The sequence below is a fragment of the Macaca mulatta genome, chromosome 4 (genome assembly GCF_049350105.2).
Source record: "Macaca mulatta isolate MMU2019108-1 chromosome 4, T2T-MMU8v2.0, whole genome shotgun sequence".
NCBI classification, from domain to species: Eukaryota; Metazoa; Chordata; class Mammalia; order Primates; family Cercopithecidae; genus Macaca; species Macaca mulatta.
The window spans coordinates 11,642,068-11,654,857 of record NC_133409.1 but is presented as its reverse complement, the minus strand read 5'-3'; the positions used below and the strand labels follow the sequence as shown (position 1 = coordinate 11,654,857).

The 12,790-nt window shown below is 44.0% G+C and overlaps 1 protein-coding gene across 2 annotated transcripts in view; it reads left to right on the top strand.

Annotated features, from left to right (window-relative positions):
* Nucleotides 1-12,790, top strand: part of SLC22A3 (solute carrier family 22 member 3) — a 101,049-nt gene that overhangs the window by 11,015 nt on the left and 77,244 nt on the right. Inside the window, exon 1 of one of the 2 annotated variants that reach the window (XM_077999223.1) lies at nucleotides 11,448-11,587. The exons of the other annotated variant lie outside the window; for it this stretch is intronic. Within the exon in view, the coding sequence (XP_077855349.1) occupies nucleotides 11,483-11,587 (105 nt within the window). The 5' untranslated portion in view covers nucleotides 11,448-11,482. Of the gene's footprint in view, nucleotides 1-11,447; nucleotides 11,588-12,790 lie in introns of those variants that run through there. 2 annotated transcript variants of the gene reach the window in all.

The window sequence follows — 12,790 nt, the reverse complement described above, 5'->3', positions numbered from 1 at the left end:
ACGAGAATCTGACCTCAGAGAAAATACTCCCCCAAGCCAAATCCAAATCTATGAAATGAAGACACAGCAGTTATGGTGGGGCAGTAATTATGAATGCTGAGCTTCAGGTTAGGGTTGAGGTAAATTTGGACTAAAGTGCTTTATATATTGAGCATTCCAATTCTCATAACATTGAATAGACACTAAAACTTAATTCACGAAAGTAGTTTAATATCCAATGGGAACAAAACGCCATGTTATAATATACTCCATTTATGCTTACAGTTATCAATACTCATTTCCTGCTTAGAAACTTGTTTTCTTCCTTAATTACCAGAAAACATAGTACATTTAATAATCAATCATACTAAATTTAAAATTAGGGAAAGAGAGCTTATGGTGTTCAGCAAAAAGGGATATATCAGAAAAAGACAACTTAGCATCTGGATTTTTTGGCCAAAAGGAGACCCTGCAGTTTCATTAATGGTCTACATCAAACAGGCTATGCTATGAAGCAATAGAAAGCTGTAATTGAATCTAGCCTTATGGATTTGATACATCACAAAACCAGGAGATAAAAGCAACAGAAAATCGGTGATAGGGTTGAAATCCAACCTTGTTCAAGAAGCAGTCACAATGGAAGCTGTTGACCTATATTCTATATACTCTACATTTCAACAGGTAGTCTATGTTTGAACAGTGATTTTTTTTATATGTGAAGATTTTCGGTAAAGAACTGTAATAACATTTGTAAACAGAGTCTAAGAAAGATTAATTATGACTCCTTTTTCGGATTTCACATTGGTACAGCATGACCTTTAACTCATTATCTTATTACAACTATTAGAAGAATAGTAAAAATGTTATTTCCTATACTTTTCAAGTATTTATAATCATAGTATTCTTTTTATAATAGTTTTCAATTCTTATTTGATAGCATACTATACAATTATTTTTCCTTACTAAATTTTCATAGACAGTTCACTTAAATGATTTTTCTTTTTTTAAACCATACAACCTGTCAAAGTATAAAAGATACATACAAGCGGCTAGGCGCAGTGGCTCATGCCCATAATCCCAGCACTTTGGGAGGCCGATGTGGGTGGATCACCTGAGGTCAGGAGTTTGAGACCAGCCTGGACAACATGGTGAAACCCTGTCTCTACTAAAAATACAAAAATTAGTTAGCCATGGTGGCAGGCTCCTGTAATCCCAGCTACTCAGGAGGCTGAGGCAGGAGAATCACTTGAACCGAGGAGGTGGAGGTTGCAGTGAGCCGAAACCACACCATTGCACTCCAGCCTGAGCAACAAGAGCAAGACTCCATCTTAAAAAAAAAGATACATACAAGCTACAAATTATTTGAATTACTCTATATTGATCTCCCTTTTTATTCTCTCAGTCTCTTTTTATTAAACCTCTTTCCCTTAAGAACATAAACAAATAACAACTACTAGAAAAGCTCCAGAGTCCAGCACTAGTCAAATTGAAGTACTCTCCTGACCCAGAAAACATCATCCAAAAAAGTCCATTTCAAGGCCACCTTTCCTAAACCAGTCTCAGGAAGGTCCATTCTGTATTTCCCTTTGCAAAAGCATTTAAGTTAATGGTGATATAAGATTTGTATTTATTAACTCCCCCCCCCAAAATGTAGTCTTTTTACCTTAACCTATTATTGACTTGGTGACAAAATATAGGGTGATCATGGAGCTGGGATCCATGTTCCTATTTGTCATCAGTTAAAGGAAAGAAGAGGCAAAGGGAGTTATTCTAACATTTATATGGAAGAATAAAGGCCCAGAAGCAGGTAAATCATTTTAAAAGAAGGGGTAGGGAGTAAGAGGAGGGCTTCCTCTACCAGAAATTAAAGTGAAATTTTAAGCCAAAGTAATCAGAACAGCATGGTATTGGAACAAGAACAGACAAGTGGACCAATGGACAGATCAGAGCACTCGGAAACTGACTTCACCCAGGGGAACATCATATACAGTAAGGATGGCCCCATAACTCCATGGGGAGAGGATGGATTGTTGGCTAACTGGTGTTGAGAAAAGTAATGACTCATCAGAAATGGAGAATAATCAATCCACCTATCCCCACGTACAAAAGTGGACTCGAAGGGGGTTGAAGACTTAAATGTCAAAGTAAACGGTAATATTAATGAAGGAACATATAGAGAAACATGACAAGGTCAGGGAAAGACTTTTAAAGAAAAATATAAGCCAAAAATGGATTATCTAGATTACATCAGATTTCTGTCTCATGACAGATACCATTAGCAGAATTAATTGGATGATGACAATGATACTGAGTAGAGCCATACTACTCTAATCAGGGTCATTATGGGAGTTATACAATGTATCAAACGCTTCAATAATGTTCACTGTGTGCTCAACACTGCTATAGACACTTGACATGTGTTCAACTCAATCCTACCCACTTGATGAGGCATGTGCCATTTTCTTAGATATTTTTTAGAGGAGGAAGGAAGATACAGTGAGATTAGATAACTTGTCCAGAATCTGGAGCTGCAGGATAGGAGAGTTGGAAAAGAAATTGCAATGTCTGAACCAACAAGTAATTAACTGACATCTCTAGAATAGGAAAAGAAGTTCTGTAAATCAACAAGTAAAAGATAGCAAGTCTTGCAGAGGAATCAACAAAGGATAGAGATAGTTTTCATGAGAAGAAACTTCTCGAAAAGACCACTAAGCACATGAAGAAATGCGTGTGTCTGGGGAGTTTTCCCTTTCTAATACTAGGTCAGCTTCTGTCTGGTAACTTGAGAATACAATGAAACATCATTTAAAGTGACCTGTGGCATACACTTGTGCTTCGCAAGCTAAATACATCCTAAGTGTGCTAATACTGCAGATACTTTGATCCCCTTAGGACAGTTGACTCAAGCCTTCCCAGGAGCTGTTTACCTGTGGGTGTCACCTGGCTGCAAAACGGGGATGAACAATGCACAGATTTCAGGGGTCACCCAGGGATGCTGCGACCCTAGAACATGTCACATGGAAGATGCGTCTCAGTTTCCATCTGAAAAACCTGGTATTAATCCGATAATTCAATCACCAAATTTAGTAGTTGCATTCCCCAGCTTTTCTTTTGGATAATCCACAGTTTGTAGGATGCTTTTATGTGTTCTCAGGTTCAGAATTTCAGGGATTGCTTCTGTCTTCAAGGAGCACATCAGCTTCCTGGTTAGGAAGAGAAGGTAGCAGACGTGTCCAAAACCCTCTGCAGGACTGTGCTCTGGCGGCTTTTTCTTTTCTTTTCTTTTCTTTTTTTTTTTTTTTTTTTTTTTTTTTTTTTTTTTTTTTTTTTTTTTTTTTGAGACGGAGTCTCGCTCTGTCGCCCAGGCTGGAGTGCAATGGCAGGATGTCGGCTCACTGCAAGCTCCGCCTCCCGGTTCACGCCATTCTCCTGCCTCAGCCTCCCGAGTAGCTGGGACTACAGGTGCCCGCCACCACGCCTGGCTAATTTTTTTTTTTCTTTGTAGTTTTAGTAGAGACGGGGTTTCACCGTGTTAGCCAGGATGGTCTCGATCTCCTGACCTCGTGATCCGCCCGCCTTGGCCTCCCAAAGTGCTGGGATTACAGGCGTGAGCCACCGCGCCCGGTCTGCTCTGGCGGTTTTCTGGGTAGGCTCAGGCCTGCCTGAAACCAAACGCTCTGCCTCTTACCGCTTTCCTTTCTAGGTCACCCTTTCCGTTTGTCTTTTTGGTTCTTTAGCATGGTAGTGTCTCCATGTGAGTTTCCAGGGAAGCAGAGGCTGAAGCGAGGGCGTGGAAGCTGTTTCATGCATTAGACTCTCTGTGGAGCCGCCACAGAGAGGGGACTGAGGGGCACCGCGGGAAGTCCAGAGAGGCCGAGCCCTCCCCAGTGGATGGGGGCAGGCCAGACAGTGCAGTGGGGGAGAGGAGGAAAACTCTGTCCCAGGCATGAGCCTTCTGGCATTAGGCTCCGGCGCCCGGAGGGGACCCAGGCGGCCCCAGCGTGGAATCCTGCGCCCAGGAGCAGAGGAGCAGGAGGTCCGAGCTCGAGGTGGTGCCGGCAGCGGGGCGCTCAGAGCTCCGACAGGGCTGGGCCGGGGCCAGGGAGCCCGAGAACGTCCCATCCAGGCACCCACGGATCCTTCACTCCTGCCAGGGTCTCCTTTGGGCTGACGGAGACGGAGATGTCTCTAACTGAGCGCAGGCAGCCCCGGAGCCCGCCGAGAACCGAGGCTAGGCTGGGCTTCCGGGGGCGCAGGCAGCTATATCAGGCAGACATGGGGCATCGTGCCCCAGTGCGCACAGTGTAGCCGAGGAGCAGGAAGAGAGGGTCTTGGCCTAAACCCGGTGGAAGGTCCGAGAAGAGGCTGGAAGGGGGCGATGTGTCCAGCAGGAGCTGGGATGAGCCAAGACGGGAAGAGCAGGTGGGAGTTTCAGGTGAGGGAAGTGGCCTGGAAGCGGAGCAGAGGTTGCAGCCCGCCCCTGCTGGGCCTAGTCCGGCTTCTGTCGTGACCCCTTGTCTAGGAAGATCCCATCGCGAAGGCCTCGTGTGTCCCACGTGACCGGCACACCTGTGAGGCAGGAAGCTCTGACTCCGGCCCCGTGCCCCTCTTTGGGGGCTAGAGCTTCTCCCAGGTGCAGGCAGCCTGCTCACAAGAGCAGGGCCCTCCTGGGTGAAGCCTCAGGCTCCGGTTGTCACCCGTGGCAGATGGGTGCCCAGCTCAGATTCACCTGCAGCTGGCTCTGAATGCTGGATGGGGCCGGGTTGGGGTTTTCCTGTGGCCTGGGGTGAGTCCCAGCAAGCCACCACCATCCTTGCCCACTCCCCACAGTGGACAGAGCACAGACCCTGTCCCTGATCCTCCCAGGCCACACTCTGCAGAATGTGCTTCTCTGTTTCCAAGCGCCTGCATGTCTTGCATCCGCTGCCACCATCTTTTGTCCGCCTGAAGGGGCAGCTCCATAAACCTTACTTAGACATGTCCCTGACCCCAGCACAGTGGCTGCCTTCAAACCCGCCTTTGTCTGTGGGGGGTTTTCCTTGATGACTCTGTTCAGCATGCCGGCCCCACTTTCTTCTGCTTGCATCTGGGGCTTTCCCAGGCTGACCAGCTGTCCCCACTTGCCGGGAGTGAAGGGGTTTCCTGGGACACGAACTTTCAGTGTTAAAACCAGGAGAGTCCTAGATAAACGGGGACAATTGGTCACCCTAAGTGACCCACAAGTAGAAAAATGATTCATAAAATGTATGATGATGAAAAGCTGTGAATTATTTGCATGTGTAATAGAGAGGGAATATGGCTAAATAAATGTGGTGTAGTCATTTGAAATAGTTACTGCAGGGATGAGGAAACCATGCTTATAAAATAATACAGAAATGTTGATGGTATATTAAGGAAGAAGAAGGCTGGGTTATACATTTGTGCAGACTGTATGATTTCAACCGTATTTGTGCACTCCATGTGGTAGATGAGTTGTTGGAAGGTAAAGACTGGCTGCATAGGAGCCCTAAAGGCGAGAGCTTTTAGTTACTGCTGCTTACACTTCCTTCTTAACTAATTCAGATATTATTTTGCCAAATGCAGAACCAGGAGGTGTGAAGCAGCCTTCGTGGTGGCACCACATTTGACACAGATGAGTGGATGGGTGCAGTGTTGACAATAACTACAGTCATGCTGTTCAACTTGATGGGATTTCTGAGGAACAAGTCAAAGATGCAGAAATTAAAGTATACAAATTGGATTGGGTTTTCAGTAAAGGAACAGGCACTAAATCGTTTTTTCCATAAGGCACAATAGAGGGAGGTTGTCAAGACCTATAGTTAGTAAAAGTACCTGTTGATCATCTCTGAAGCAAAATTGTTACCTAGTTGTCCACGTGAAGGAAAAGACTCTCTGAAAAGAGGGGTCTGTTTAGAGAAGAATCAAGCCTCTGGCACCAGAGGGAATTCCCCAGTTAGGAAACTGTTGTAACAAAAAGACTCCATTGCTCAGAGCAGGATCAGATGATAAATTAGGCTGAAATGGTATACGAAACCTACAATTACCTTCCTCCATATGAATAATTGAAAAGGCAATGGCTTCATTTAGGTTGTAATCTGATTTATAGCTTTTAATAGCTATGCTCTGTTAAAGTGTACACATTATCTTTTACCTTATCAAGTTTATATTGTTTTATATCAATATAATGACTTTTTTATTACGTAAAAAAATACACTTACATAGTAAGTGTATTTACATAGTAAAATCAATGATTTTTTTACTATGTAGCAAAATACACTTGATTCATGAGCCATTAAGGTTTTTAAATCTGTGTGAGAGATAATGTATTCTTTGGGGTTATTTTGATTACTGAAAATTTCTAGTCACAAGACATAATAGCTAGATACATTCCAGGTGTTTTAAATGTTAAACTGTCTTCAGCATCAGAAATAGCCTCATGAGGTAAGTCATTATTTTCCCCTATTTTGAAGGATGGAATTGAGGCTGGGAGCAGTTTTGTGACTCGCCCAAGTTAAGACATCATGAAAAATGGTTTCCCTGCAAGGTCTGCCTCACCCTAAACCAATGTCCTGTCCCAATCCACCTGACTTGAGGGCTCTTAGATTTTAGATCTCAGAATCACCTAGGGGGCTTGTGGAACCAGACTGCTGGGCCTCACTGGAGTTTCTGATCGAGTGGGTCTGGGGTAGGGCCTGAAAATTTGCATTTCTAACACTTGCAGTTCCCAGATGTTGTTGTCCCAGGTCTTAGGACCACACTTTGAGGATCACTGTCTAGAAGGAGGCTTGTATTAGCTAGTGATTTTTTTCATTGTGATGATGATGGCTAACCTTACACTTGAATGAAAAATGTAGCTTTTTTCAAAGAAAGTCATCAGAAGTTCACTTCTTTAAAATTCAGCTAATACTCACTGACATGGTGTATTAGTCTTTCTCATGCTGCTAATAAAGACATACCTGAGACTGGGTAATTTATAAAGGAAAGAGGTTTAATTGACTCACAGTTCAGAACAGTTGGGGAGGCCTCAGAAAACTTACAATCATGGTGGAAGGGGAGGCAAACACTTCCTTCTTCACATGGTGGCAGCAAGGAGAAGTGCTGAACAAAAGGGGGAAAAGAAAACCATGAGATTCCATGAGAGCTCATTTACTATCATGAGAACAGCAGCATGGGGTAACCACCTCCATGACTCAATTACCTCCCACCAGGTCCCCCCACGACACATGGGGATTATGAGAACTACAATTCAAGATGGGATTTGGGTAGAAACACAGCCAAACCATATCATTTCACCCTGTCCCCTCCCAAATCTTATGTCCTCCCATCTCAAAACACAATCATGCCCTCCCAACAGTCCCCCAAATTCTTAACTTATTCCAGCATTAACTAAAAAGTCCAAGTCCAAAGTCTCATCTGAGACAAGGCAAGTCCCTTCAACCTATGAGCCTGTAAAACCGAAAATAATTTAGTTACTTCCTAGATACAATGGGGATACAGGCATTGGGTAAATACAACCATGCCAAATGGGAAAAATTGACCAAAATAAAGGTGCTACAAGCCACATCCAGGTCACACTGAGGCAAGAGATGGGCCCCCACAGCCTTGGACAGCTCTGCTCTTGTGGCTGTGCAGGGTACAGTCCCCTCCCAGCTACCTTCATGGCTGGTGTAGAGGGTGTGGCTTTTCTAGGCACACAGTGCAAGCTGTCAGTGGATCTATCCATTCTGGGTTCTGGAGGACAGTGGCCCTCTTATCACAGCTCCACTAGGAAGTACCCTAGTAGGGACTCTGTGTGAGGGCTCTGACCCCACATTTCCCTTCTGCACTGCCCTAGCAAAGGTTCTCCATGAGGGCTGTGCCCCCCAGTACACATCTGCCTGGACATCCGTGTGTTTTCATACATCCTTTGAAATCTAGGTGGAGGTTCCTGAACCTCAATTCTTGTCTTGTCCTCTGCCAACCCACAGGACCAACACCATGTGAAAGCTGCCAAGGCTTGTAACTGAGACCACCTCAGTCTGGATTTCATTGTCCACTATCAGCATTTTGGTCAAAGTAGTTCAATAAGTCTCTAGGAACTTCCAAACTTTCCCACATCTTCCTGTCTTCTGAGCCCTCCAAGTCTCTAGGAAGTTGCAAACTTTTCCACATTTTCCTGTCTTTTGAGCCCTCCAAACTGTTTCAATCTCTGCTTGTTACCTAGTTCCAAAGTTGCTTCCACATTTTTGGGTATCCTTATAGCAGCACCCCATTCTCTGGAGTACCAATTTACTATATTAGTTGATTCTTATGCTGCTAATAAAGATATAACCAATACTGGGTAATATATAAAGGAAACAGGTTTAATTGACTCACGGTTCTGCATGGCTGGGGAGGCCTCAGGAAACTTACAGCCATGGTGGAAGGGGAAGCAAACACGTCCTTCTTCACATGACGGCAGCAAAAAGTGCTGAGCAAAAGGGGGAAAAGCTCCTTATAAAACCATCAGATCTCATGAGAACTCATTCACTATTATGAGAATAGCAGCATGGGGGTAACTGCCCCCATGATTCAATTATTTTCCACCAGGTTTCCCCCATAACACATGGGGATTATGGGAACTAGAATTCAAAATGAGATTTGGGTGGACACAGCCAAACCATATCACATGGCTTCTTTCACTGAAGCATTTTCCCCTCTACTGCAACTTGCATACCTCTATTGCAACTTGCGAGTCCTATAAAAACAGCACATACTCCCATCAGGAATTGATAGCACCTCCATGTGCATATTTTGAATGTAACCGAACCTTCCTCTGCCCTGACAGTCCATGCTGCTGTTCAGTGTCTTCCGCTGCTGTCTCCAAGTGGTGTTCCTGTCATCCCGGAAGCCCTGCCTTGGGCCATGCCTGAAATGCACTAATTTGTTCATTTGAGAGGTAGTATAGAGTGGTCAGGGCATCCAGACACATCGTGGATGATGGGGCACTGCTATAGGTGCTGGGACACTGCCATGAACAAGAGGCCCAGGTCCCTCCCCTGTACCTCTGTAGTCGGTGCCAGCCTCAGGCCACTCAGCTACCTTCACCCATAATGTCCCTGCACCCTCTCTGTTGAGTCTTCCTCCTTTTCCTCCTCCATCCAGCCTAGTCGCTGGTCCAGTTCTTCAGCCCATATCTTCCAGTGGCCCCGCTGCCCTACCTACTGTCCTGCCTGGGCTGAGAGCACTGCTGGAGACACCACTCCCAGCACATGCTGCTCTATCCTCTCTAGTTCCTGGTGTCTGGTGTTGCCTGACAGTCGTGTTGAGTGTCCTGATGTCTACTCTGGCTCTCCAGACTCTATTCTCTGCCAACTTCCCACCTGCCCCTCCCCACTCATACTCTCTTCCCCTACTCTTAGCAAACCACTCACTCTTCACTTCCCTGAGAAAATAGAAAACTTGGAATAATACATTTCTTCAATGTCCTGCACCAGGACAATCAACTTCTCTATCTCTGCTCCCATAGCTTCCTTCTAACCCCACAGTAGAAGAGCTATAACACCACCCCCTGTTGAAAGCTTATTTTTCACCTGTGCTCTGGTCCCCGCCCCTCCTGGCTTCTCAGGTGATTTCCACCTGCCCACCACACCTTTGATGCCTGTCTTCAGTCTCTCCTTCACTGGTGTTCTTTGTTCGTCCACACTTAAACCTGCTTAAGTTCATCCGCTGTTTAGAGCAGTGTCCCTTATCCCTGTGTTCCTCTACAGCTGAGCACCTGTAATTCTCTGTCATAGACACTTTCATCATCTCTACATTCTCACCTTCCACTCATTCCTCAACCTAGTGTGGTCTCCATCATCCCCGCCACACCACAGAATCTGCGCTTCCCAGGGTCTCCGATGACCTTGAGGTTGCCGTTCACTCACCTCCTCACACTTGGTCTTGTGTATCACACCAGAGCGTCAGCTGTGCGAAAGGCAGGAATAGGATTCCAACTCTGTAGGGACCCCTGTGGCCAGCGCAGGTAGCTGCCATAGTCACTGGTTCATATTTCACCGTTCTGCTCATTTTGTGCTTCCCGGTACATCTCTTCTTTCACTGCTTGCATATTCTGTCCAAGCTCTGATGAAGCCAAACACATTTCACAGATGGACACAACTGACCGTGCTTCGGGCTTCTGATTCACCCATACTTCCAGGAGTCACGAATCTGAAATCTGGAGCTGGTCTGTAGAAAGCATTCTATTTAGTGAAATGTTGAAGTAATCTTAGGTCAACTATCATGTATTTCATTATCTCCAATGCCACAATTTCCAAGTGCCTACTTGAACAGTAGATACTTTCAGGGGATTTTCATATCAATGATTGCATTTTGCCATTGTTCTTTATTTTTTCAGTAATGCTCCATCTGTAAACAACCTAAACTTCAAAGCCTGACATAGTGTATTGACAAATTATTCCTGGATGCCTGTTTTTATCACGCCAAAATCCATGGTTATTCCAAAATGGATATCATGCAAATAATGCTGCCGTAGCATGCTAACATTTTCCAGACTATTATGAAAATGTTTAACTCATTTATAAGTCATGGGGAACAATACCAGAATTTGCTACTGTATAAACCATTACTACAGCAATTCCAGTGATGCCTGCTTGTGATCTTTATTGCCCACTTCATAGTTCTGTATTTTCATCTCCATTTTTTTAATCCTTAAATATACAAAGTAAATGTAAATATCTTTATTTGTGGGTCTTTTAGAATTATTTTTTAACATTAGCACTTGTAAATTTACTGGACGTTTCAACAATTTGTATTTCATGTTAGATCACATAAACTTTTCCAATTAAAAGTAAGAAAGCTTTCAAAGAAAAGTCTAACACATACAACATATGTACCCACCTCTCCAAATGAAAAAATGTTAGCATTTTGTCATATTTTCTTTAGATTTTTTGGTGGAGAAATAAGCCATTATAGATCAAGTTGAAATACTACTTACTATTGTTGTGTGACAAATTATCCTAAAACTTAGTGATTTAAAACAACCATTTTTTTTTACTCACAGATTGTGAGAGTTATGAATCCTGAACAGGCACAATAGGGAGTGTTTGTTTCTGCTACACAAAGTGCAGCTTCAGATAGGAAGGCTTAGAGGTTGGGATGACCCGATGGCCAGGGCAGGAGCCATCAGCGTGTCTTCATTCGCTGATCTGGCAGTCAGTACTGCTGTCAGTTGGGCCGTCAGTTAGCTGCAACAACTGCAAATGATGCCTCTGTGTAGCTTGGGCTTCCTCGTGGCATGGCAGCCGCAGACTTCTCACTAAGTGGTTCAGAGCCCCATGGGTGTGTTCCATAATAGTTCACAAGGCAGAAGCTGCATTGCCTTTCAGGACCTAGCCTCGTAAATCACACTGCCTCATTTCTGCTGTATTCTGTCAGTTCCAGGAGAGTCACAAGCCCTTCCTGGATTTAAGGGAAAGGGAATTAGATGCCATTTCCTGATGAAGGTGGAGCAAAGTTCTGAAAGAGAACGTGTGGGGGAGTCATGCCATCTTTGGATAGGCCAGAAGTCCCAGTCTCCCTCTTCAGGGACATCCAGTCTTGTAGTTTGTCTCCAGTCCAAACATGTGTGGGCACTTTCCCTGCATATGTGAGTATCCACGTGAATGTCTCTTCATTGTATCTCCATCTTTCTAAAAAGTAATCACAGAGAGTCATGAAATCCATTGTTAGAACCAGGCATTGTTAATGCTCTTATGTTATTGTTATTCAAGCTGGGCTAGGGGATGCAGCATTAATAAAACAATATGTACATTGAATTTAGTTATACTATACTGTCTACTCTAATACTTTGTAATCATTAGTAATAAATAGTAGCATCTCACTTCATGTAGGATTTTGCAATGCTTAAACTATTTTCACGTTTGCTCCTTCAGTCCAGGTTTCCTACATATAAAATATGATAAGAGTCTTGAGACTTAAGTTCATATTTTGCATGAATCAGATAAAATAATAGATAGTAAAATGCTTTGTAAACTGTGCAGAGCTATTAAGCTGCCCCTTATCATTAAGTCTTTAAGTCAGATTTTCTGATATTGTAATCCTATCCTAAACTTCCTCTCATTTCTTTGCTGACTTGTAATCTTCGCTTCTGCCTCATTTCTTGTGTCCAAATGCAATCAATTCTTCAAGACCTGGCTCAAATGCTGCCTAGAAGCCTTTCCTGACACAGACCTCCCAGCTTATCTTGTCTCCCTCTTCTGTGCTTTTATCGTATTCTGTGTTTCTCTTGTGGGTTTACACAGATCATCTTTTGTATTCTATTTCATGTATCACATCACTGGGGCTCACCTGGAAGCTTCTAGCAAACCTAACCCCAGTCTCTGTAGCCCTCAGTGCACAACAACATGCCTCCCACCCAGGAGCAGGCTGTGAAAGTCTTTTTATTTTTTAATTATTATACTTTAAATTCTGGGATACATGTGCAGAACGTGCAGGTCTGTTACATAGGTATACAGGTGCCATGGTGGTTTGCTGCACTCATCAATCCGTCACCTACATTAGGTATTTCTCCTAATGCTATCCCTCCCCTAGTACCCTACCCCCTGACAGATCCTGGTATGTGATGTTCCCCTCCCTATGTCCGTGTGTTCTCATTGTTCAACTCTCACTTATGAGTGAGAACATGAGGGTTTGGTTTTCTGTTCCTGTGTTAGTTTGCTGAGAATGATGGTTTCCAGCTTCATTCATGTCCCTGCAAAGGACATGAACTCATCCTTTTTCATGGCTGCATAGTATTCCATGGTGTATATGTGCCACATTTTCTTTATCCAGTCTATCATTGATGGGCATT